The sequence below is a fragment of the Moschus berezovskii genome, chromosome 22 (assembly GCF_049115385.1).
Source record: "Moschus berezovskii isolate FMDL1 chromosome 22, NW_MosBer_1.0, whole genome shotgun sequence".
NCBI lineage: Eukaryota > Metazoa > Chordata > Mammalia > Artiodactyla > Moschidae > Moschus > Moschus berezovskii.
This window is the reverse complement of record NC_142481.1, coordinates 23,258,617-23,286,296: the sequence shown is the minus strand read 5'-3', so window position 1 is coordinate 23,286,296 and position 27,680 is coordinate 23,258,617. Positions and strand designations below refer to the sequence as shown.

Below are 27,680 nucleotides of genomic sequence, written 5' to 3'. Positions count from 1 at the left end.
AAGAAAGCTGAGCACCAAAGAATTGATGCTTTTGAACTGTGGTGTTGGAGAAGACTCTTGAGAGTCCCTTGGACTGCAAGGAGATCCAGCCAGTCCTTTCTGGGGGAGATCAATCCTGGGTATTCATTGGAAGGACTGATGCTAAAGCTGAAACTCCAATACTTCGGCCACCTCATGCAACAAGTTGACTCACTGGAAAAGACTCTGATGCTGGGAGGGATTGGGGGCAGGAGGAGAAGGGGCCGACAGAGAATGAGATGGCTGGATGGCATCACCAACTCAATGGACATGAGTTTGAGTGAACTTCGGGAGTTGGTGATGGACAGGGAGGCCTGGTGTGCTGTGATTCATGGGGTCGCAAAGAGTCGGACATGACTGAGCGACTGAACTGAACTGAACTGAAGGTTGCTCCAGTGGTTTGTGTAAGCTTCTTACAGGGTGAGATTTGTGCTGAGTTTTTGTTTGATTGTTTTTCCTCTGATAGTCAAGGCTAAGTGAGGTGGTAATCCTGTTTGCTGATGATTGGGTTTGTATTTTTGTTGTTTGGATGAGGCGTCCTGCCCAGGGTGCTACTGGTGGTTGAATGATGCCGGGTCTTGTTTTCAGGTGGTTTCCTTTGTGTGAATTCTCACTATTTGATACCCCCTAGGGTTAGTTCTCTGGTAGTCTAGGGTCTTGGAGTCAGTGCTCCCACTCCAAAGACTCAGGCTTGGTCTCATTCAGGGGTGACTCTTGTTTAAGGAAACGTCCCTCTTGTATGTCTGTGGCTTAGAGTTGTATGTTGTGGCTTCTTTCAAACCTGAGCAACTGTGGCTTAGAGTTGTATGTTGTGGCTTCTTTCAAACCTGAGCAACTGCGGTGGTGGCCTGGCAGCCTGCTCCGGTATTCAGGTGGATGACTGAGTGCCCCAGGCGGTGGCTTGGGGGTGGGCTCCCAACCATGGGATTTTTAAAGTTTTATGTGTGTTACGTAAAAACTTAGTAATGTGCTGCAGAACAGGGTTCTTAGGAACACACACTAGTAAACAATGGACAACGTTCATTCATTCAGCTACCTGTTTTTTCCATTTAAAAAACATATACCGAGCATGTATTTTGGGCCAGAAAGTGGGCAGGTATTGAGGAGAGACTCCCAGGTCATGCCCTAAGACATTTATAGCTCTTGGAGAAGATGGACATGTTGATAGTGCATGCTGAGGAAAGGGACTGAGGGATGCTCCCTGAGAACAAAGGAAATGCCTGGACTTTAGGGCCCAGTCACACCTGGGGGTTTCAGGATGAGTGGGGGGCAGGTCAGAGGGTACGGGCATTGCAGAAAGGGTAACCGCAAGTGCAAAGGGTTGGAGGTGAAAGCAGTTATCATGTGTTCAGGAAATGCCAGTGGCCTCTACTGATGGAGTGTACAGGAGTGAAGTGGATGGGGATTAAAGCATGAAGGTGCAAAAGGCCTGTTGAAGGAATTTGGCCATGGGAAGCTGTTGTCCTGAGCTAACTCACATTGCGGATGATTCTGTACTTTTCTGGGTCGCACACTTTGGATTTGGGGCTTGTGCACCTCTCTTAGCCAGAGTTCCTTTTGGCTGAATTGAGGTGGTCATCCCCATTCACTTGCTTTAACAACGGTACATTATAAGACCCTCTGTGGATTCAGGACAATGCTTGTTTCAAAGTACTGTAATGTGCTACTGGTTTCATACTGAACCTGAGGCTTACTTATCCTTCTAGCTTCTCTCCTCCACCAGGTATATCAGGATGTGCCCGCTGTGCTACTCTCTAGTCCCACACCCTGTGGGATCATCCCCCCACACAGCACAGTTCACATACCTCTGACCCTGGAGACCCAAGTCCCTGGGGAATACAGGTCCACAGTTTACATCTCAACCTTTGGGAGCCAGGATCCCCCGATGGTGAGTGCCTGTTTTCAGAATTGCAGTTCTAAGCCCCATACTTCTTGTGGGGACATTCTAACCTTTGCCTGTAAGGTACTCACCATATTTGCATATCCTCTAGTTGTTGGTCTTCTAGAGTCTTTCATTTTTTCTTTGCAGTGGTAAAATACCAGGGCTGTTACTTCGGGAATCTGTGGATACATCTGAAAATGGTGCTTTATAGCAATTTATTTTTCTCACACATACAGACATACCTGACCCCTCTCCAGACCCATGAAACTAGAATCTCTGAGGACAGAGGACCAGCACACCTGGATGATTAACCCCTTTCTCAGTTGTTCCTACTACAAAGCTGGGTATCCCTAGCTTGCTACATGTGATCTCTGAGATTGATTTCCTTCACTGCTCACCAGATCTTTTCCTGTAGATTATTGGATAAGGGTCGGACACGACTGAGCGACTTCACTTTCAGTTTTCACTTTCACACTTCACTTTCACACATTGGAGAAGGAAATGGCAACCCACTCCAGTGTTCTTGCCTGGAGAATCCCAGGGACGGGGGAGCCTGGTGGGCTTCCGTCTATGGGGTCACACAGAGTCGGACACGACTGAAGTGACTTAGCAGCAGCAGCAGCAGCAGCATACACAACTATCAGAGAAGGCAATGGCAAGCCACTCCAGTACTATTGCCTAGAAAATCCCATGGATGGAGGAGCCTGGTTGGCTGTAGTCCGTGGGGTCGCTAAGGGTCGGACATGACAGCGACTTCACTTTCACTTTTCACTTTCACACATTGGAGAAGGAAATGGCAACCCACTCCAGTGTTTTTGCCTGGAGAATCCCAGGGATGGGGGAGCCTGGTGGGCTTCCGTCTCTGGGGTCACACAGAGTCAGACACGACTGAAGTGACTTAGCAGCATACACAACTATATGCTACAGCATATCCTATTATATTCTTGGACTTATATCACTGATTAACCTTACTTACTCTAAGCCTGAGAAAAGGGAGACATGGAAAGCTCTCTGCTGCTTGAGCTGAATCAAAGGACAAATCTTGAAGGAAGTTGCCCAATAGGCTATGAATTCCTAGACATTGGATTTACTTCGAAGCTGGGTGGTGTCAACATATGTTTGTTTGAAGTGATTCTGATTATTCAGAGAGTGTAATAAACTAGGGTTTTGCTTTCATTTCTTCCATATAAGATCACTTAGATAAGGCATCTGACATGAAGCAGCGTCATTAAGGCAGGCCAGCTGAAAGGTGCCACAGTCCAGGTAACCTGCTAGTCTACACGCCTGCCCTGCACAGATGCAGCACAGATGTACCTTGCTGAGCAGGAAACATTTTATGAAAGAAAAAGACCCCCTTCCTTGGGCAGACAGAATGCCTGGCCGAGAGCATAGCGGAAGGGAAGGAGAGCAAGGCGAATTTCAGTCCCCAACCTGCACAGCTTTGCATGGTGGGTGCCCTGTCGTATTGCTAGTACAGCGAAAGGACTGGGACTCAGTCCAGCCACATCCATCCCTGAAGTGCTGGTCCTTAACCCCTAAGTGTTCCTGAGACTGGAGTTCTGGTGGCACATACCAAACTGTTATTCTGGTTTCCCATCAGTGCGCAGCTCTGGGCTGACCCAGGGAAGCAAAGCTTTATTTTAAGGAAGGAATTCCATGCTAGATTCACAGGTCTGATCAGAGGGGCCATCCTTGTGACCTTTCACTACAGAATATCAGGGGAAAGGACTGTCAATTCTAATAGCAAGGTTTTATGTCCCTGCTTTTTGTGAAAGGATGCTTAGAAGGTTCTGTTTCAATTTGATTTTAAAGGCCCACCATTTCAGCCATTCCTGTATTCTTTCTCTTGCATGGACTGCAGGTGTGTCACTTAAAGAGCATTGGAGAAGGCCCAGTTATCTATGTACATCCCAGTCAAGTTGACTTTGGCAATATCTACGTCCTGAAGGACTCCCTCAGGGTTCTCAACTTGTCTAACCAGTCCTTCATCCCGGCATTATTCAAGGCACACATGGTGAGTAGATCGTTCGCTGTCACATGACGAAAACACAGCTTTTCCTGTATCTTAGAGACAGTGGCCTTATTTCAGCAACATGTCTTTGAAAATGATCTACAGAAGCAGAGATTTACATAGTTCAACTGCATTAAACTGTGTTATTCTCATCCCTAGTTCCTCTTTATTATAACCCATTCCTGGGTATGTCTCAAAAAAAAAAAAAAAAACAACCAAAAACACTAATTAAAAAAGGCATACTCACTCCTATGTCTATAGCAGAATTATTGACAATTGCTCAGACATAGAGACAACTATGCCTGGCTTTTCATTTTTTCAAAGTATTATCTTTTTTCTGTGTATTAAAGTAAAAGACATGTTTTAACACTTAAACTCATTGATTTATAGTCAAGCCTCTTAACTATTTTTTATAATGTTTTACATGTTACCAGTGAGCACCGACAAAAGGATGATAAAATGTATCTTTATGAGAGAGCAGAGTTCTTATGTCTTAGCCTTAATTGTGAACAAAATCTATAGAGTAAACTCATAGGAATAAGGAAATAAGAGAATAACATCCTAATATATCAAGATGGGCATCTTCTCTTTTACCATGTAAAAGTCATAACCATTCCAAAATGGACCACGCTCTTCCTAAGCCTTACCAAGTGACTCTCTTAGTCACAAGAGGATACCAATGGCAGTGAGATCCACAGACTTCCAGAAGCAAAGGTTTGTACTTGGCAGACAGCTGTAAGCCCCTCCTTCCGACCCTCACTTGAGACCTTTTTTACTTTGGCATAGCTGCATGTGAAACTCATAAGACAGATTCCAGCAGGTCATACTGATTATAAACCAAGATAGGAGAAGGAAAGCTATTAATTACATGATGGGTCAGCACCTTCCCTGAATTTAGAGTGATAGCTCTACTGATTAAATATGATTTGTTCAAGTATAAGCTCAAGCCAGAGTGAAAGGAGGCTTGATATCCTTGTCACAAAAGAGCTAGCCAGAAAATAAAAGAAAAACATATTGGTTTCCTGCATGCTTTATAAGCCTTTCCATCTTCGTTCTGCCTATTCCAGCTCTTAATTAGCTTTCAGTTCAGTTCAGTTCAGTTCAGTCGCTCAGTCGTGTCCGACTCTCCGCGACCCCATGAATCACAGCACGCCAGGCCTCCCTGTCCATCACCAACTCCCGGAGTACACTCAAACTCATGTCCACAGAGTCGGTGATGCCATCCAGCCATCTCATTCTCCGTCGTCCCCTTCTCCTCCCGCCCCCAACCTTTCCCAGCATCCTAGTCTTTTCCAGTGAGTCAACTCGTCGCATGAGGTGGCCAAAGTATTGGAGTTTCAGCTTTAGCATCAGTCCCTCCAATGAACATCCAGGATTGATCTCCTTTAGAATGGACTGGTTGGATCTCCTTGCAGTATAAGGGACTCTCAAGAGTCTTCTCCAACACCACAGTTCAAAAGCATCGATTCTTCGGCGATCAGCCTTCTTCACAGTCCAACTCTCACATCCATACATGACCACGGGAAAAACCATAGCCTTGACTAGACGGACCTTGGTTGGCAAAGTAATGTCTCTGCTTTTTAATATACTATCAAGGTTGGTCATAATTTTCCTTCCAAGGAGCAAGCGTCTTTTAATTTCATGGCTGCAATCAGCATCTGCAGTGATTTTGGAGCCCAAAAAAACAAAGTCTGACACTGTTTCCACTGTTTTTCATCTATTTCCCATGAAGTGATGGGACCAGATGCCATGATCTTTGTTTTCTGAATGTTGAGCTTCAAACCAACCTTTTCACTCTCCTCTTTCACTTTCATCAAGAGGCTTTTGAGTTCCTCTTCACTCTCTGCCATAAGGGTAGTGTCATCTGCATATCTGAGGTTATTGATATTTCTCCCAGCAATCTTGATTCCAGCTTGTGCTTCTTCCAGCCCAGCGTTCCTCATGATGTACTCTGCATATAAGTTAAATAAGCAAGGTGACAATATACAACCTTGACGTACACTTTTTCCTATTTGGAACCAGTCTGTTGTTCCATGTCCAGTTCTAACAGTTGCTTCCTGACCTGCATACAGGTTTCTCAAGAGGCAGGTCAGGTGGTCTGGGATTCCCATCTCTTTCAGAATGTTCCACAGTTTATTGTGATCCACACAGTCAAAGCTTTGGCATAGTCAATGAAGCAGAAATAGATGTTTTTCTGAAACTCTCTTGCTTTCTCCATGATCCAGCGGATGTTGGCAATTTGATCTCTGGTGCCTCTGCCTTTTCTAAAACCTGCTTGAACATCTGGGAGTTCACAGTTTACATATTGCTGAAGCCTGGCTTGGAGAATTTTGAGCATGACTTTGCTAGCGTGTGAGATGAGGGCAATTGTCCGGTAGTTTGAGCATTCTTTGGCATTGCCTTTCTTTGGGATTGGAATGAAGACTGACCTCTTCCAGTCCTGTGGCCACTGCTGAGTTTTCCAAATCTGCTGGCATATTGAGTGCAGCACTTTCACAGCATCATCTTTCAGGATTTGAAATAGCTCAACTGGAATTCCATCACCTCCACTAGCTTTGTTAGTAGTGATGCTTTCTAAGGCCCACCTGACTTCACATTCCAAGATGTCTGGCTCTAGGTCAGTGATCACGTTATCGTGACTATCTTGGTTGGGAAGATCTTTTTTGTACAGTTCTTCTGTGTATTCTTGCCACCTCTTCTTAATATCTTCTGCTTCTGTTAGGTCCCTACCATTTCTGTCCTTTATCGAGCCCATCTTTGCATGAAATGTTCCCTTGGAATCTCTAATTTTCTTGAAGAGGTCTCTTGTTTTTCCTATTCTGTTGTTTTCCTCTATTTCTTTGCATTGATCACTGAGGAAGTCTTTCTTATCTCTCCTTGCTATTCTTTGGAACTCTGCATTCAGATGCTTATATCTTTCCTTTTCTCCTTTGCTTTTCGCTTCTCTTCTTTTCACAGCTATTTGTAAGGCCTCCTCAGACAGCCATTTCGCTCTTTTGCATTTCTTTTCCATGGGGATGGTCTTGGTCCCTGTCTCCTGTACAATGTCACGAACCTCCGTCCAGAGTTCATCAGGCACTCTATCTATCAGATCTAGTCCCTTAAATCTATTTCTCACTTCCACTGTATAATCATAAGGGATTTGATTGAGGTCATATCTGAATGGTCTAGTGGTTTTCCCTACTTTCTTCAATTTAAGTCTGAACTTCGCAATAAGGAGTTCATGATCTGAGCCACAGTCAGCTCCTGGTCTTGTTTTTGCTAACTGTATACAGCTTCTCCATCTTAGCAAATTGTTTTTGCTAATTAGTTATTATTCAGGCATACACTTAATACTTGTCACCACAGAGGGAGATTAAGGCAAAACTTCCCTTCAATGGACCAAATGTGGCTTTTTTATTTCAAGTTCTACTTTCCCTCCTCCATACAGATCTACAGCTTCTTCCCCATCACCAGCATCACCGTCAGCAGAACTGCAGTGGACTAAATGTGTGTGCCCTGTGCCACCTCCCACCCCTGCCACCACCAACTCATGTATTGAAATCCTAACTCTCATTGTGATGGTATTAGGAGGTGAAGGTTTGGGAGGTAAATAGGTCATGAGGATAGAGTCATCATGAATGTGGTTAGTGCCCTCATAAAAGAGACCCCGGAGAGCTCTCTCACCCTCTCCATCACTTAGGGATACAAAGAAAAAAATGGCTCTCTACAACCTGGAAGAGACCTCACACCAGAACCTGACTATATTGACACTCTAATCTCAGACTACCAACCAGAACAGTGAGAAATACACTTCTGTTGTTTGTATACCACCCAGTATAGTATTCTGTTATAGCCGTCTACATCGACTAAGACACCAACTCATGTTACTCGTAAGGGATGCCTGTCATTGTCATTATAAACTAAAGAATCTATTCTGCCTGTTTGGGCACTGACAGTAGACAGTCATCATCAATGATAAGCTCGTACAAAATGAAACACACTTTTATGTAATGAAAAAAGACAGATGCATTAAGGAGCATGGTGTAAAGGTTTGTTAATGGTATGAAATCCTGACACACATACATAAAGATCAGGTGAAGTTGATCGGGGAGCAAGACATATTCTTCTTCAGTGCCATTTTATCTTCTCTGTCACAAGTGAAAGGAAAGAGACTAGAGAGGCATCTGTAACATGGTAGAGCTCTCTGTAGAATGGCATTTGGGATTTTTTTTTAAATGTTGGTTGTGATGAAATTATATGCAGCATTGTTTCATGCTTTAGAAGGAAAAAATCCTCTGGGATGTTAGGATATTAAATTGAAATGAGTCTGGGAGAGAAGGGCAACATTTATCTGAAGGTGGGCACAGTCATACATCTTGCACAGTTGTCTTACATATGGCAGTCACTCAGCAAACAGTGGTTGAGTATGTGAGAGCTGCAGTAGTATTCTGTACTATCAACAGTATGAGTTCTAGTCACACACATCTGGAATCAAGCCCTGACTCTGCGTGTGCTCATTCTGGGCACGTTGTTTAATCTTCCTGAGGCTTTGGTCCCTTCTCTTTCAGTGGAACTAATAATGGCATCTAGAAAATTAAACATGATAATCTGCGAAGAAAGAGCCTGGTGAAAAATAAACATCAGCTTTCAATAAATGGTAGTTTTGATTATTAATGTTGACAGACAAAAAGATCTAGGTGAAATGGCTTATGGAAAGACTTTTTTATTTTTATGACACTATATCTTAAGATTTTTTATGTTTCTTAGGTAAGAAAGAAAAAGAAATAAGGCACACTCAGAGAGGCCTTAAGATTTCAAATTTAACTGATCCACATAGTGCAGTGCTCTATCAGATGGGAGCACTATTACTGCCTTTTTTCTTACTCTTCATTTGTTTCTGTAACTTTCGACAGTGAAGCCAGCTTATAAAATATAAAACATTTTTATTGATGAATCCACCAAAGAAAAGAGATTTATAAGCAAATAACTTACTTTAGAAATTTTAGGTTCATTAGCTTTCTCATTCTTGGAACTTATTTATTCATGTATTTGTGCAGATGCTTCCTGGCACCATGTAAATCATGTCTGTGTGCTCAGAGCAATCCTAGTTCCTTTTATTTAACTATCTTCATGCCTTCTGTTTGATTGAACACCTTTGACTGAGTCTTGAGAAGGCAGTGATTTTCAGAAAGAACATTATTGTCCCTGTTGAAAGATACCTCCTTGTAGCCTCAAAAGATCATTGGTAATCTTAAGAGCTGTGTAATTGAAAGAGATATGTAAGTTACAGAAACCTGCTTCCCTCCTATAGTCAAACTCTGCTGGCCTTAAAATTCTCACAGACGCCCCCCTACCCGCCACTCCCTGCAAAGGGGGAAATTAAGAAGTAGGACAGTTGCTTGCCAATAGGAACTCTCAGCATCTCAGTAACCAAGCCCTTTCAATCAATCTGTCATTCTAAACACCTTCCCTCTAAGAACAGGGAGAAAATCTGGGCACGGTATGAAAAATAACAAGTTTAAGGGAATGATGGAGCAACAATGCCAGTGACAAAAACCCAGAAGAAAAAGGAAGTTAAGAAATTTAAACCCAGCATTTATGACTGCTTTTTCTATATAGTACCAGAAGAGGTTGAAAACTAAAAGGAGCTTTCAGAAAACTCGTTGATCTAAGAAGATAAACACTGGAATCAAGACAGGCTAGAGAGATAAAAACTGGAGAAGAATGAACTTGGTAAAACTCTCAGACTTTTGGTTCTGACTAGGAAAAGCTATATTCTGGGAACAAAAGTGACCTAATGCAGACTTCATAATCTCTGCCTGGATGAAGGAGTTCCAGGATCCCTACTTCCCTCCACATCTTTCCTAGAAGCAAATATATGTTCTTACCAGAAGACAACAATGATTCTAAGCCTCAAAATGTCTCTACAGTTTTCATATACAGTGTCAAACAGTTAATTTTAAAATTGCCAAGCAGAGGATACAAATTAACATAAAACTACAATATGCTTAATATACTCAAGGATATAAAAGGCACAATTTAGAATTTTGGTAGAGATCTAGAAAGTGGAAAAGAGAACAAATGGGAATTGAAAACCTGAAGTATGCAGTTGAAATTAGGAACTCAGTAGATGAGTTTAACTGCACATTACATACAGATGAATAGAAAACTGTGGAAGTGAAAGTTCAGAAGGAGCTACCCAAAATGAAAATGTAGAAGAGCTGGTAAACAGACAAACTCAGAGAGAGAGGGAAAGGGTTAAAAGCTATCATTGCCTTCCACAGAAGTAAATGGATAAGGCTCAAACTGCCAAAGTAAGAAGTAACAGTAAATTATAGATAAGAAGGTGAAGAGCAAAAGAAAATGCTAAAATTGACAGTGGTTGCCCTCATTAATGAGCAACAGTGGGATTGATAAGGGTGGGAGGGTGGGTGCAAGAGACTTCTGTTTTTCACAAAAATGCCTTTTCTAGAACCATTTAACTCTGTAAATTGTGTAATTCATATGTCTCATAAAAATAAGATTTAAAAATTTAAATCATGCTGCAAGACAGTATGTAGAGGTATGCTACCATTTATGCAAGAAAAAGTATATAAGAAAAAATATAAATATGTATTTTTTTAGTTTTGTTTATAAATTTTCTCTGAGAAGACAGGCAGAAAACTGGAAACAATGGCTGCCTCTGGGAATGGTAACTAGTGGTCCTGTGCATGAGAGAGAGAGACTCATTAGAATCCATTTGAATTCAACACTGTGACATGCATTATTTATTTTTTCAAGAAAAAGCTTCTAAGAAAGAAACTGGGACTGAAACTAAGGAGAACAAGCAGAGTTAAAATTAAATGGGTCCTAAGTGGCTCAGAGGTTAAAGCGTCTGCCTCCAATGCGGGAGACCTGGGTCCGATCCCTGGGTCAGGAAGATCCCCTGGAGAAGGAAATGGTAACCCACTCCAGTATTCTTGGCTGGAGAATCCCATGGATGGAGAAGCCTGGTAGGCTACAGTCCACGGGGTCACAAAGAGTCAGACACGACTGAGCGACTGAACAGAACAGAACAGAAAGAGAAGGATGTTCATATCCTTTTCCGTTCCGTTCCATCGCTCAGTCGTGTCCGACTCTTTGCAACCCCGTGGACTGTAGCCTACCAGGCTTCTCCGTCCATGGGATTCTCCAGGCAAGAATACTGGAGTGGGTTACCGTTTCCTTCTCCAGGGGATCTTCCCAACCCAGGGATCGAACCCAGGTCTCCCGCATTGGAGGCAGACGCTTTAACCTGTGAGCCACCAGAAACAAAAGTGTGTTCCCTTTTACACAAATTAGCATCCTTATAGAACAAACAGAAGTTAATAAAAGAAAAAAAGTCATTCATATGCCACCCTACCAATAACCACTATTAAGGTTTTGGTGTGCTGCTAAGTCACCTCAGTCGTGTCCGACTCTGTGCGACCCCATAGACGGAAGCCCACCAGGCTCCCCCATCCCTGGGATTCTCCAGGCAAGAACACTGGAGTGGGTTGCCCTTTCCTTCTCCAATGTGTGAAAGTGAAAAGTGAAAGTGAAGTCGCTCAGTCGTGTCCGACCCTTAGTGACCCCACAGACTACAGCCAACCAGGCTCCTCCATCCATGGGATTTTCTAGGCAATAGTACTGGAGTGGCTTGCCATTGCCTTCTCCGAAGGTTTTGGTGTACATCTTCCAAAATTGTACTTTGTGTGTTTGTCTGTGTATTCCTATCCCCCACCATCAATACTATTTCATTACCAGCTATTTTCATTCAACAGTGTGGTATAGTCAGTTTCTGATATGAATTATTAAGGAATATTCCTACACAGAAGGTGATTCCAGCCATGAAATTAAAAGACGCTTACTCCTTGGAAGGAAAGTTATAACCAACCTCGTAGCATATTAAAAAGCAGAGACATTACTTTGCCAACAAAGGTCCGTCTAGTCAAGGCTATGGTTTTTCCAGTGGTCATGTATGGATGTGAGAGTTGGACTGTGAAGAAAGCTGAGCGCCGAATAATCGATGCTTTTGAACTGTGGTGCTGGAGAAGACTCTTGAGAGTCCCTTGAACTGCAAGGAGATCCAACCAGTCCATATTCACTGGAAGGACTGATGCTGAGGCTGAAACTCCAATACTTCGGCCACCTCATGCAAAGAGTTAACTCATTGGAACAGACCCTGATGCTGGGAGGGATTGGGGGCAGGAAGAGAAGGGGACGACAGAGAATGAGATGGCTGGATGGCATCACTGACTTGATGCACATGAGTTTGGGTGAACTCCGGGAGTTGGTGATGGACAGGGAGGCCTGGCGTGCTGTGATTCATGGGGTCGCAAAGAGTTGGACACGACTGAGCAACTGAACTGAACTGATTCCTACACAGATCATTTACAGTGACTGACTTTATTGCATCATTTGGCTTCACCACAGTTGATTTAGCTAATCGCCTACCGATAGGTGGTTTCCAGCTTTTCACCACTGTAAACAATGCTCACATCCTAATTGCTACTCCCACTGTTTCCTTAGACTAAATTCCTAGAAATGAAATTGCTGGATCAAATGACATGAATGTAACTAAGTCTTGGTAAGTCTTTTGAAATTATCTCCTAGAAAATTTGTACCAGTTTATATCCTACCCATCCTATCCCCCTCAGTGTCTTTGAAGGTTACCCTGTCCCAGACCCTTGCTGGCATTTTGTTTGCTAAATCTGGCAGATGAGAAAAAAACCATATTGCTAGTTAAGTTTGTGTTTCTTTGGCTTACTGGTGATACTGAACGTTTTTCATGTACTTATTGACTAACAAGTATTTCTAAGTATCTTCCCCATGCCTGGGACTAATTGTGCTCACTGAAGGGAGAGATATAAAAATTATCTCTTTCTTCATAAGATCATAAGAATGATCTCTTTCTTCAAAGAATTTGCAATCTCAAAAAAAGAAATGAATACAAAAACAACACAGTATTACAGTGTGCAGTGTTATATATAAGCACTGCGTAAGATGTGGCTAGTGAGTGAGTAAAGTGAAAGTCCCTCAGTCATGTTCAACTCTTTGCGACCCCATGGACTATACAGTCCATGGAATTCTCCAGGCCAGAATACTGGAGTGGGTAGCCTTTCTCTTCTCCAGCGGATCTTGCTGAACCAGAAATCGAACCAGGGTCTCCTGCATTGCAGGCAGATTTTTTACCAACTGAGCTATCAGGGAAGCCTATAAGAAGTTGCTAATTCTCCCACAAAATTAAAAATGTTCATAGATGGGCACATTCGAGTGGAGACTTGAGGGATAAGGAGGGAGGAGGACAGGGAAATGGGGTCTACATTTCCAGAGAGCAGCACAGTTGAATGCAGTGATGGTGGACAGCACCTTTGGGGAGACCCAGTGTGGCTGAGGCCAAGGATGCCTGTTGGAAACTGACAGTGCCTGGGAAGTAAGCCTACAAAAGTGCTCCTTAACAAAGAATTTGAAACAGATCCTCCAGATCAGAGGCTCCTATCTGTTGCACCAGTCTTGATTGTAGGCTGCCTTTGTTTCAAACAAATTGGACTTCCCTGGTGGCTGAGATGGCCTGCAAATATAGGAGACCCAAGTTCGATCCCTGGGTGAGGAAGATCCCCTGGAGGAGGGAATGGCAACCCACTCCAGTGTTCTTGCCTGGAGAATCCCATGAACAGAGGAGCCTGGTGGATTGCAGTCCATAGGGTTGCAAAGAATCGAACATGACTGAAGCGGCTTAGCACACAGTGCCTTTGTATCAAACAGAAAAGATTACAAATATCCACCATGTTTGGAGGTCCTTGAGCCCTGGAAATTATATGTAAAGTTTGGGATATATGTTTAGAGTATGTTTGTATGTGGGAAGTGTGTGTGTGCATGCACACATTTTTCTTTGAAGAGGTTCCATAGTTTTCCCAATGAGGGGAAAATTCAGCACTACTCGTCCAGACATTGGAGAGCCATCCAGAATCTCCAGAATAGGAGAGGCACAGGATCAGGTCTGTGAAAGAGATTCCTGTCAACAAGTTAGATTGGGGAGGGCACAAGCAGGAAGGAGGACTGGACGTGAAATTTTGAATGATAATCTTATAATAACCACCAGTTACTGAGTATTTATTCTGTGGTAGACAAAGTGTTTGGCACCCATTTTATTAAAAATTAGTACAGAATCACCTGGCTACAAATTGGCAGAGTCTGCAGTTGACCTATCAGTCTCCATGTGACTCTAAAGCCCTCTTTTTTAATCATGTCCCTCTGTGCCTCTCTTATAAAACTCTGTCATCATTTCTTTTGTATTTCATTTCCTAACGTTCAGTTAATTATTTTAAGCAGCAAAGTGACTCACTTCAGGGCAGAGAACCATATGGCTAGAGATACCATTTAGAGGACAAAAAAGAGAAAGGCCTCGGTGACTGTTCATTGTTTTGTTCCACAAAGAATTGATCATCTGCTGAGATAATGGTATAAATCCAAAGAAATCCCTCACCCTGCACTTTGGTTCCTGTTGTTATTTGTGTCCTGTCATCCCGTGGAAGGAAATTCCTGCAGGTTTCAACTAGCAAGCGAGTCATTCTGGAGACAAGTGCACAGTGCTGTTTTCTTCAAGCTTCCTAGTCATTAGCTCTGCAGGATAGAAAGTCTGCCTGAGTGTATGCGTGTTCATTTATTGTTAAAACGACATGTGGAAACACTTCTGTCTTTTGTGGAAAATATTAAATAAATGATAGGGTAACTTATAAAAGCACTGGCTGCTTTACCTTGGGACCTGAGCGTTGGCTAAGAAGTGTGCTAATGCCCTGTTGTCAAATAAAAAGCAAATGTTAGCCTTAGATATGTGTAACCTCGGGGAGCAGGGATTAAACTCCTCACTAGTGGACCTGGAATTCCAAAATGCAAAAGATCACAGCTTTTTGTGTTCTGCACAATCATATGCACATATGCATACCAACCACCTGTATGTGTTGTTCATGAGCTACTGTAATAACAGAAGCATTTTAGCCCCAATTCATAGAAGAAACAGAGGCAACTATTGCTGAAATTTTGGTAGAAGCCTTAGGAAAGCTTTTCTTTTAAATCATCTTAGGAACAAATATTTGAAACTCTGTATTAGTTTTCTATTGCTCAGTAAATAATTACTACAGACTTAGTGGCTTAATACAACACAGATGTTACCTCAGTTTCCATGGGTCAGAAATCCAGGCATGACTTGTTGGATCCTCCCCTTAGGATCTCAGAGGGCTGAGATAGAGTTACTGGCTGATCTGCATTCTCTTCTGGAGGTTTGATGAGGGAAGGATCCATTCTGGGTCCCCTTAGGTTTGGCAGAGTTTCTTTTCTTGCAGTTGAATGACTGAGGCCCCGTTTTCTTGCTAGCTATCAGCCAGGGACCACTGGCAGCTATTGAGCCCCCTACAGACTCTCTCCTGCTTGGAATCTCCTCATTAGGAAGACCCAGCCCCTTCTAAGGGCTCTCCTGATTAAGTCAGGCCCAGTCGGGTAATCTCTCCTCCTTAACATCAACTGACTCAGGATCTTTCACAGTAGTGCCTAGATTGGTGTTTGATTGAATAAGTAGGAGAAGATAACTGGACTCCAGGAGATAGAGATCTTGGCGGTCATCTTAGATGTCCACCTACTGTAAACCCTTATGAGATGCTTCTCTACTGACAAGAGTATTGTATGTTAAATGCTTCTTAGCATCTATCCTTGTTTTATGAGTTTGGTAATACATGTCACGGGAAATACTATTGAGCCCATAATTATATGTCATGTGGAGCATTTCAGCTCTCGGTAAAATGATGACAGTAGCTGTTGCTTACAGGGATTTACTATGTGCGAGACAATGTTCTGAGTTTTATCTGCATCACCTCATTTAATCATCAACTCTTTGCAGAAGTCGTCATCAGTATCATGAGCTACAGGTGGGATAACTAGGCTGGACACAGTGAAGTGACATGCCCAATGTGTGAGAGCTGGCAAGTGGCAGATCTGGAACTCAAACCACAATGTCTCTCTTCCTTTAGAACCCTCCTTCATAACCATCAGAACCTTTAAAAGGGTTACAGAGTGTCCTCCATAGCCAAGATTATCGTTCATCGGTTCCCCCTTTAGTCAGATTTGCCATCTAATAACAGAAAATGTCACATAGATCAAGTCCTCCCTAAAAACAAAGGACACCCCTAAGAGCCAAATACCAAAGAGACACAAGGTGAGCGTGGTTTAGAGACTGACTTTTGATAAGGACAGTCCAGTACCTTAGCAGATGGCATTTTATTGTGACTTTTTCTTGGATTCTAGGATGTACTTTGCTGCCTGGTTTTATGCCAAACATTGATTAACAAGCTTCATCAAAAAGAAAACTCACCACTTCAGCCCTGGAGAGCAACGTCAGGTCTTCTTTCAAGAGCAGCCAACCTGTGTCAGCAGGAATCAGAATAGAAGTGGTACCCATCCATTGAAAACTAATGTCCCCTGACTTGAAACAGCACTTATGCTGGTGACACCCTCTCTTTACTGTGGACAGAGGGTTGATCTGTGCTACTAGCTAGAGGAGGAAAATAAATGGTTAGAACAGGAAAGCTGACATTCACAATGCCCTCTTCTGAAAGGCATTTGTTTTTTTGATAAAAGAAGAACAAAAATGGCATTGATTTATGTTTTAATTGTAAGCTAAGCCTCAAACTAAATAGAGTGCTCAAAGGCCATGTATTTGGGAAGAAGGGCCATCAGAGTGAGATGATCCTGCCAGAACGTTTTTATTTTATCTCCTGGCTGCTCCTCCATTTGTCCTAACAGCAGATAGATATGAACTCCAGGCCTGAAATTCCCAGAGAAGTTGAAATGTGATACTTCTACTTCTGGGTTCTGGTGGAGTGAACTCTTCACCTTCCAAAATCTACGATTTAAGGCAGTTGGGGTAGACCTAAGAATCTGACAGTAGACTGAACCCACAAGGTCGCTGTAGCAGAGAGTGGCTTGTAGTTCACTATGCCTGTCCTCCTTTCCTCTTGAACCAGAGTAGGTGATGTTTCCCAGCCTCCTCTGGAGTTAAGTGTGGCCTCATGACTGAGCTCTGGCCAGTGGAAGTGAGCAGAAGTGATCTGTGCCACTTCCAGGCTTGGTGCATAAAATCTTGGCCTATGACCCTCCATTCTGTTTATTTTCTTATTGGCTGGGCAGATGTCAGTCAGTGTCCAGACTGCCAAAGAAGCCATGAATTAAACTTGACATTCTCTATTTAGCTGGGGCCCTTGAATGCCTGAATGGAACAGAAACCCATCCTCACTCCTGCCAGCAACTGGAATGCATGTGAACAGGAATAATAATAAAATAAATGGCTTTTTTTTTAAGCCATTGAGTGTCAGGGGTCTTTCCCTTATAGCAGTTGACATTACTTTATCTAAAATAATCACCTATACAGATTACTATGTGTCTTTTGAAGTCAATCTGGACATTAAAATTCTAAAAGACCTCTAGAAATGTGAAAGATTATGTCAAATATTGTCTTCTTATTGTTCTATAGGAGATCAAACAATTAAATATCTAACTTATTAGCAATTGTATTTCAGCAATTTTTCCTTTCACTGGTTATATAAACCAGTCCCTGTGTTCTCCTTGGAACCAGCTGTATTATTTTACTAATTTTGTCATTAAAGAGATAAAGAAATCTTTGACAAAGTAAAATAAAAGCCTAGAGTCAAAAGACTGAAAGTAAAACAAATAGTTCTAAGTAAGGAGAAGGGCTGGTTGCTCAAACATGGAATATCTATTTCCATATATTACTTTGATTTGTGTAGATCATACTGGAAATGACATGTCAACGACTCCTATGTACAATAACAAAAACTCCAATGAAATGAAGCTATAATGACTCATTTAAAAGCATCTATCTGCATTTATAGCTCTTTAAAACTCACTTTTGTGTTATTTCCTGTGGTTAATATGTTAGAAATGAAAGTTGCTCAGTCATGTCCAACTCTTTGTGACCCCATGGACTATATAGTCCATGGAGTTCTCCTGGCCAGAATACTGGAGTGGGTAGGGTTCCCTTCTCCAGGGGATATTCCCAACCCAGGGACTGAACCCAGGTCTCCCGCATTGCAGGTGGATTCTTTACCATCTGAGCCACCAGGGAAGCCCAATATGTTAGAAGGTATTAGTATTTGCACTTTGGGACTGTGTCTTAGTTCAGGCTGCTATAACGAAGTACCAGTAGGCTGGATGGCTTATAAACTACCGAAATTTATTTCTGTAGTGTGGTTGAGTTCTGCCAAGGGCCCTCTTCCACCACAGGGACTCATAACTTGTCACTGTATCCTCACAGTGGAGTAGACGAAGTGAATCTTTCATGACTCTTGTGCTGTGCTGTGCTTAATTGCTCGGTCATGTCTGACTCTGCAACCCCATGGACTGTAGCCCACTAGGCTCCTCTGTCCATGGGGATTCTCCAGGCAAGAATACTGGAGTGGATTGCCATGCCCTCCTCCAGGATTCGTGACTCTAAGGACAATAGTAATCTGGTTTATGAGCCCCGCATCCTGATACCATCATACTGAGGAGAGGGTCTCAATATTAATTTAGGGGGAAACACAAAACATTCATAACATTCCATCTTGGATCCTCCAAACTGATGTCCTTCTCATATGAAAAATAAGTTCATTCCATCCCAACAGCCTTAACTTGTTCCAGTATCACCTCTAAGGTCCAGAGTCTCATCTAACTATCAACTAAATCAGGTATGAATAAGACTGAGCGTACATGCATCCTAAGGTAAAATTCCTCTCTGGCTGCGAACCTGTGAAACCAAACAAGTTAACCAAGCAAGTGCTTTGGAGGCTGTTTAGATGAAATGGATATATTGTGCATATGAGAACGGCATGGATTTGGGGGCTCTGGGGCAGAATGTCAGAGAATGGATGTTCATATTCCTCCAAAATTCATATTTGAAACTCTCTCCATAGTCAGTCTGTGGTACTTTGTTATAGCAGCCCCAGCTGACTAAGACAGATACTGATGCTGAGAATGGAGTACTGCTGTAACAGATACCTATAAATATGACTGTCATTTTGGAACTGGGAACTGGGTTGAAGATATGAGTTTTTTTTTTTAATTTTTATTGAAGTGTGTATGTTTGTGTATGTGTATTCTGTTTTAAATTCTTTTCCTTTATAGGTTATCACATAACATTGAGTATAGTTCCCTGTGCCATGCAGTAGGTCCTTTTTGGTTATCTATTTTTAAAAAAATTTTATTGGAGTGTAAATGATTTATAATCTTGTGTAGCTTCTGCTATACAGCATAGTGAATCAGTTATACATGTAAGAGTTTTGAAGTTCATGCTAGAATAAGCCTACATTGCTGTGACTGGGCTATCAGACCCTGTCTTTTAAAAAATGGATAAATTAAGAAAATGCAAAGAAGTTATTTCTTTCAGCCTAAACATGAGCAAAATATAGTGATATTCAATCATGTAGTTTATCTTGCCAGTAATAATTGATCTATAATCCCCAAAATTAAATTTGTGAGAATTATTATTTTTTGTTACTAATATTTTAGGATAAATTATGCACAAGTCAATTTTATGGAAAGACAGACTTTGCTTATTGTTTTCTTAATAGTAAAAGTATTTCACTGGGGCTAATTTACTATGAGGAGAGAAGTTTAAAAATTTTGGAGAAACAGTTTGTCATACAAACATCAACATTTCTTTCAGCAAGTGTTCTGAATAGAGATAATTAGCATACAAATATCTTATCTCAGCCCTAGTTTATCTAGTGTGGTATTTAATGTTTGTTTTCTTTTCTATCTATGTCTCTAGTTCAGTTCAGTTCAGTTCAGTCGCTCAGTCGTGTCCGACTCTCCGCGACCCCATGAATCACAGCACGCCAGGCCTCCCTGTCCATCACCAACTCCCGGAGTACACTCAAACTCATGTCCACAGAGTCGGTGATGCCATCCAGCCATCTCATTCTCCGTCGTCCCCTTCTCCTCCCGCCCCCAACCTTTCCCAGCATCAGAGTCTTTTCCAGTGAGTCAACTCGTCTCATGAGGTGGCCAAAGTATTGGAGTTTCAGCTTTAGCATCAGTCCCTCCAATGAACATCCAGGATTAATGTCTCTAGAGATGTCCCATATTAAAGGTTATGAATAATAATAGGACTCATGACTTAGAGTTAAATCTATAATTTACATTAATACCAAAATTAAAATTTTCTCATCATTCATCTACATCCTTTTTACAAACAACTTATAATTTTGAGAACTGTTCTTTGCTTCATTTAATTTATTTGAATTTTAAAATGCAATTTTTTAATTCCCATGGAGACTTTCAAGCCAAGAGAAAATTTAATTAGCATTCTGATCTGTGAAATAGGATTTTCCTCAGCTATTAATTGGGAAGTTGGCATTTGGGTTTAAATATTAGATTCTCCTTATTTAAGTACCTGTGACCCTGTTCCCAAGAGGGTGAACATTCAGGGCCCACTGACCAAGTCCAGTCTCTGAGTTTACACTGGGGCTAGATGTGGGTTATGGTGACATTCCAAGGCACTGTCATCCTACAAGATTCTGCCTACTGAAATTTCTAACTCTTGCCTACAAATTGCAAAATACATTCTTATTTACAATGAACATCAATCATTACAACTCTATTCCAAAACCCAGGAGATTTTTGATCTGTAACTTTACATCGAACCTCAGCCCTCATGGAGCTACATGTGTTTTTACATTTCTCTTTTTCCTTTTGCTAAGAGAAATACACCATAGAAATTAAATAGAGGAAGGATAACTTTGGACTGGAATGCTCTCTCAAATCCAGCCCGTAGAGTATATTTTACATTTGTTTTTAAATTGTTGTTTTCTTCTGTCTGCTTTTTTCAAAGAGAGCTTATTCTGAGCTTCCTTACTCAGAAGAGTACAGGGAGCCAAGGAAGATTCATGAGGGGATAATCAGACTCTTCTTCAATGGAGTGGAAAGATTGATTTTGCCACTCCATTATTATCCTGGAAGTTTTGAAATGATCTCTACATCTTTTCTGTTTTCAGCCTTTTCCCAATGCATTGTTAATTATTGTTAAATATTTTATATGAATATTTACGCATATAAATATTTCTGAGTAATTTTTTCTCAAAACAGTACTGTTAGAATTAATTTAAATAATATAACAATTAAAGTAGGGATATGGTGCTTTGTGTTAATTTTGAAATACTGTTTACATGTAAAATGAGAGTGGAACAAGTTGAATTTTATTAAGCAATTTTATTAATCACACTCTCTGATAATTAAGCTCAATTTCATATTTAGACAGAAAAGAAAATGTGTCTGGAAATTTATCATACAAAGAATTTCAATATCTAATGCTCCAAAAATGCAGCTTGTTCTTTATATTTCCCTGAGATACTTTCACCGTATCCGCCTTCTGACTTGCATTTTTGTTTTGCGTGGTTGTCCCTCTGAATGTCATTATTATCAGCTTCTTGGGGGCAGAAACTGTGCTTTGGATATTTTTGTGTCTCACAGAATATCTGGACCTCAGAACCACTGAGCATATATTTGCTAAATGCACTTAAAAAGTATTTGCTTTTAAGTACATATAAAAAAATTTGCTTATCATATTTGCAGATGACTAGGCAGGATGACGGAGAAGGCAATGGCAAGCCACTCCAGTACTCTTGCCTAGAAAATCCCATGGATGGAGGAGCCTGGTAGGCTGCAGTCTGTGGGGTGGCTAGGGGTTGGACATGACTGAGTGACCTCACTTTCACTTTTCACTTTCACACATTGGAGAAGGAAATGGCAACCCACTCCAGTGTTCTTGCCTGGAGAATCACAAGGACAGGGGAGCCTGGTGGCCTTCCATCTGTGGGGTCGCACAGAGTCGGACACGACTGAAGTTACTTAGCAGCAGGCAGGATGAGGAAAAGTAGCTAATAAGTTGAATGTCATAATCAGAATTTTAAAAGATCTCAAAAGAATGAAAAATGTATAAAAAGAAAAGTAAATAATAAAACTGAATTCAAAAAACACTGAAATTAAAATATGCTAGATGTGTTTAACGGAGAAGGCAGTGGCAACCCACTCCAGTACTCTTACCTGGAGAATCCCGTGGATGGAGGAGCGTGGTGGGCTGCAGTCCATGGGATCGCGAAGAGTCGGACATAACTGAGTGACTTCACTTTCACTTTTCACTTTCACGCATTGGAGAAGGAAATGGCAACCCACTCCAGTGTTCTTGCCTGGAGAATCCCAGGGACGGTGGAGCCTAGTGGGCTGCCATCTATGGGGTCTCACAGAGTTGGACACAACTAAAGCAGCAGCAGCTAACTTAGCAGCAGCAGCAGCAGCACATGTGTTTAACAGTGAACTTATATACAGCTGAAGAAAGAATTATTGAACTGGAAGACAGCTCAGAGGAAATCATCCAAAATGAAGCACAGGGAGAGAAAGGATGGAAAATGAAGATGGAGCCTGTGAGGACACACTAGGAAAGTCATACCCCCATATAATAGAATAACATAAAGAAAGAATGAGTCAGAAACTGTATTTGAACACATAATTGCTGAGAATTTTTCAGAAGTAAAGATTCCAAACCACAGACTCTGGAAGGGTAGCAAATTCTAAGCAGGATATACAAATAAACTCATAACTGGACACATTGTGGTGAAACTACACCATAATTAATCAAATACAAGGAGAAAAGTCTTAAAAGCAGCCTAGAAAAGTAGATTAACACTAAAGATACAGAGATTTTTAAATAAGATGCTAATAGCTTGATTCATTTTTATAAATTATTATTTGACACATTAGCCAAATTTTCAACTTACTTTGGGGCCATAAGAAGTTTTCTTCTTAAGTTGGAGGTGTAATTTGAAGGGCTGTTAAACAAAAAAGGGAGATTCAGTTTGTTCTATTTAGCTCCAAGGGAGTGGACCAAATACCAATGTCAGTTCAGTTCAGTTCAGTCACTCAGTCGTGTCTGACTCTTTGCGACCCCATGAATCACAGCACGCCAGGCCTCCCTGTCCATCACCAACTCCCGGAGTTCACCCAAACTCATGTCCATTGAGTTGGTGATGCCATCCAGCCATCTCATTCTCGGTCGTCCCCGTCTCCTCCTGTCCCCAATCACTCCCAGCATCAGAGTCTTTTCCAATGAGTCAACTTGTCGCATGAGGTGGCCAAAGTATTGGAGTTTCAGCTTTAGCATCAGTCCTTCCAGTGAACACCCAGGATTGATCTCCTTTAGAATGGACTGGTTGGATCTCCCTTCTCCAGCACCACAGTTCAAAAGCATCAATTCTTCGGCGATCAGCTTTCTTCACAGTCCAACTCTCACATCCATACATGACCACGGGAAAAACCATAGCCTTGACTAGACGGACCTTGGTTGGCAAAGTAATGTCTCTGCTTTTTAATATGCTATCTAGGTTGGTCATAACCTTCCTTCCAAGGAGTAAGCGTCTTTTAATTTCATGACTGCAATCAGCACCTCTACTATAACATCATGGAAACTTTGCACTTGAAAAACATTTCTTTTAAAAATTCTAAATTCCAGGAAGGATTTTGTACCTTCTGTTGGTGTCTCAGAATTTGGAGATTAGAGCAGATAATTAGTGTAAGTTTGTTAGAGAGCTGGGCTGTCATCTTACAAAAAAGATGTAAAGAATCTTCACAGAGCATTCAAAAGTAGAATTGTAGGTTTGCTCTTCAGAATCATATTGCTTTTTGAAAGAAAGAAAAGCCAACAAACACCCAGCTGCTTTGATTCAAAAAAAATAATGTTTGTCTCTGATGTTGAATTCTGCAGTGCTAGGCATCTGAAGTATAGAGGGCTTTGACATGTGCAGAACGAAAAGTCAAGAATATCTCCACAGTTAACTGGTAGTCTTGTTTTACAGGCACACAAAAAGTCCCTTTGGACCATTGAGCCCAAGGAAGGCATGGTTCCCCCGGAAAGTGATGTCAAACTGACACTGACCGCCAACCTGAACGACATACTGACATTCAAAGACACGGTCGTTTTGGACATTGAAAATAGCAACACCTACCGAATTCCTGTCCAGGCTTCAGGAGTTGGCTCCACCATTGTTTCAGATAAGCCCTTTGCACCAGAACTCAATTTGGGAGCACACTTTAGGTAAAGAAATATCATGGACCAATTTTTATACGTATCATATATATTGCATAAGCTGAGCACCACTTCTACTTTGGAAAATTATTTTTAAGTAAATAGAACTAGCCTCCTCATCTTCACTTTCCCTCCTCCAGGTGGTTCATCAGCCAGAAGGAGACATTTTCTAGTCTTAGTTTGGTTACATACTGCAAGCTGTGTCCCTCTGCACTAGAGAAGAGATGGTTCATAGGAAGGGTGTTCTTCTCTAAAACTTAGAGTGATTCTCTGTAACAGATTTAGAATCTCAACCATGATTTCTCTTCATTGGTTTCAATACATTGCTAACTTCTCTCCATGAATGTAGAAAATAAAGATGCAACCTAGTGATAACATAAATAGAATATGACTAGGAAGGTAAAAATGTATTGCAAATGTATCTTTTCAGATATTGCAAAGCCAGTGATTTTTTTCCTGTATCATGCCCTCTGCTTACCTCCTTACCATAGCACCAACAATTGAAATGATTGTGGTTGGCTTCACCTGATCACTCAGGAAAAGCTAGAGAGCCTAGATATTTAAATAACAGGTGGTACAGTATAGACACCTCTGAGCAGAATGATGTAAATGTAACTCTTAAAATGTGTGGGGTTTGAATACTAACCATGGAGGGTATGTGTGGGAATTTGTTCATGGTTCCTCACAAGAGTCACACGTTGTCACTAGTTGACTCTCAGGAGCCAGCTGAATTGTTGCCTGTTTGTTTCAATACTGTGAACAGATGTCAAAGGGATGCTCCTGCATTCTGGTGTGATGCCCTGAAACCAAGGTGGACACACTGTGTTAAGAGAAGGTGTACCTGACAAAATAATATCAGGAGCCATCCCTTCCTGTCCATTAACCGTAAGCCAGGGCATTTTTCATTGCGTACCGTGCCTCTGTTTCCAGATTTCTTTGTTAAGTGCATTCAGATATAATTATAGAAAACATTATACTGCAAACCAGACTTAATTACATGTTCTCCTTAATCTACAAATAGTGTCAAATACATGAGAAATCTGTATGCAGGTCAAGAAGCAACAGTTAGAACCAGACATGAAACAGCAGACTGGTTCCAGATTGGGAAAGGAGTACATCAAGGCTGTATATTGTCACCCTGCTTATTTAACTTATAGGCAGAGTACATCATGAGAAATGCAGACTAGATGAAGCACAAGCTAGAATCAATATTACTGAGAGAAATATCAGTAACCTCAGATACACAGATGACACCATCCTTATGGCAGAAAACAAAGAGGAACTAAAGAGCCTCTTGATGAAAGTGAAAGAGGAGAGTGAACAAGTTGGCTTAAAACATTCATAAAATTAAGATCATGGCATCCGGTCCCATCACTTCATGGCAAATAGATGGGGAAGCAATGGAAACAGTGAGTGACTCTATTTTTTTGGGCTCCAAAATCACTGCAGATGGTGACTACAGCCATGAAGTTGAAAGATGCTTGCTCCTTGGAAGAAAAACTATGACCAGCCTAGGCAGCATTTTAAAAAACAGAGACATTACTTGGCTGACAGAGGTCTGTCTAATCAAAGCTACGGTTTTCCAGTAGTTATGTATAAATGTGAGAGTTAGACTATAAAGAAAGCTGAGCACTGAAGAATTGATGCTTTTGAACTGTGGTGTTGGAGAAGACTCTTGAGAGTCCCTTGGACTGCAAGGAGATCCAATCAGTCTATCCTAAAGGAAAACAGTCTTAAATATTCATTGGAAGGACTGATGCTGAAGCTGAAACCCAGTACTTTGGCCACCTGATGCAAAGAATTGACTCGTTGGAAAAGACCCTGATGCTGGGAAAGATTGAAGGTGGGAGAAGGGAATGACAGAGGATGAAATGGTTGAATGGTGTCACCAACTCAATGGACATGAGTTTGAGCAAGCTCCAGGAGTTGGTGAAGGACAGGGAAGCCTGGCATACTGCAGTCCATGGGCTCGCAAAGAGTTGAACATGACTAAGGGAGAAATATCAGTAACCTCAGATATGCAGATGACACAACCCTTATGGCAGAAAGTGAAGAGGAACTAAAAAGCCTCTTGATGAAAGTGAAAGAGGAGAGTGAAAAGGTTGGCTTGAAGCTCAACATTCAGAAAACAAAGATCATGGCATCTGGTCCCATCACTTCACGGGAAATAGATGGGGAAACAGTGGAAACAGTGTCAGACTTTATTTTTTTGGGCTTCAAAATCACTGCGGATGCTGTTTGCAGCCATGAAATTAAAAGACGCTTACTCCTTGGAAGGAAAGTTATGACCAAGCTAGATAGTATATTATAAAGCAGAGACATTACTTTGCCAACAATGGTCCGTCTAGTCAAGGCTATGGTTTTTCCCGTGGTCATGTATGGATGTGAGAGTTGGACTGTGAAGAAAGCTGATCGCCGAAGAATTGATGCTTTTGAACTGTGGTGCTGGAGAAGACTCTTGCGAGTCCCTTGGACTGCAAGGAGATCCAACCAGTCCATTCTAAAGGAGATCAGTCCTGGGTGTTCATTGGAAGGACTGATGCTAAAGCGGAAACTCCAATACTTTGGCCACCTCATGTGACGAGTTGACTCACTGGAAAAGACTCTGATGCTGGGAAGGATTGGGGGCAGGAGGAGAAGGGGACGACCGAGAATGAGATGGCTGGATGGCATCACCAACTCTGTGGACATGAGTTTGGGTGAACTCCGGGAGTTGATGATGGACGGGGAGGCTTGGCGTGCTGTGGTTCATGGGGTCGCAGAGAGTCGGACATGACTGAGCGACTGAGCTGAACTGAACTGAAATGACTGAAATGAACTGAACCCCAAAAGATATTCTGACACTTGCCTAGAATTGGAGGGTTAGCTGATAAGTTTTCTATGAAAACAGAAGCAACCTGTAGCTTTTAACTGCTAATTTCTGCTCTGCCTAAACTCTACTGTCCTTCTTTTTGACATAAAATCTTGATGCCAGCAATCTGCACAAGAGTCATCAAAGGCAAAGATGGGAAAACTATAGCCCATTGCCTGTTTCATTGGACATATTTTCAGGGCAGATATAGAGAACAGACTTGAGGACATAGTGGGAGAAGGAGAGGGTGGGACAAATTGAAAGAGTAGTATTGAAGCATATACAATACCATATGTGAAACAGAGAGCTAGTGGGGAGATGCTGTACAATGCAGGACGCTCACCCCAGTGCTCTGTGACCGCCTAGTGGGGTGGGATAGGGTGAGGGGTGAGAGGGAGGCTAAGGAGGGACGGGACATATGTATACTATGGCTGATGTGTGTTGTTATATAGCAGAAACCAACATAACATTGTAAAGCAATTATCCTCAAATTAAAAATAAATTTAAAAAAATAGTGTTATTGGAACACAGCCATGGCTATTCATATACTTGTATCTTCTATGGCTTCTTTGACACTGCAATGGAGAGTAGAGTAGTTATAATGGACCACAAGGCCCAAAAGGTCTAAAATATTTATTATTCAGTCCCTTACGGGAACATATACCAACTTTTGGGGTATAAGATCTAAAGAAATACTCAGATGCCACCTTTTCTGATGGCATATTTTTTAACAACTTTCAGTTTTCAGAGCTTCTGTTTCTTCGTCAATAAAATGGGAGTAAATATACTTATTATTACTGGGTTGCTGTGA

The 27,680-nt window shown here is 41.6% G+C and overlaps 1 protein-coding gene across 1 annotated transcript in view; it reads left to right on the top strand.

Annotated features, from left to right (window-relative positions):
* Positions 1-27,680, top strand: part of HYDIN (HYDIN axonemal central pair apparatus protein) — a 415,120-nt gene that overhangs the window by 233,338 nt on the left and 154,102 nt on the right. The window contains exons 18-20 of the mRNA XM_088830541.1: positions 1,742-1,906; positions 3,762-3,914; positions 23,789-24,027. Coding sequence (XP_088686667.1) covers positions 1,742-1,906; positions 3,762-3,914; positions 23,789-24,027 — 557 coding nt within the window. The remainder of the gene's footprint in view (positions 1-1,741; positions 1,907-3,761; positions 3,915-23,788; positions 24,028-27,680) is intronic.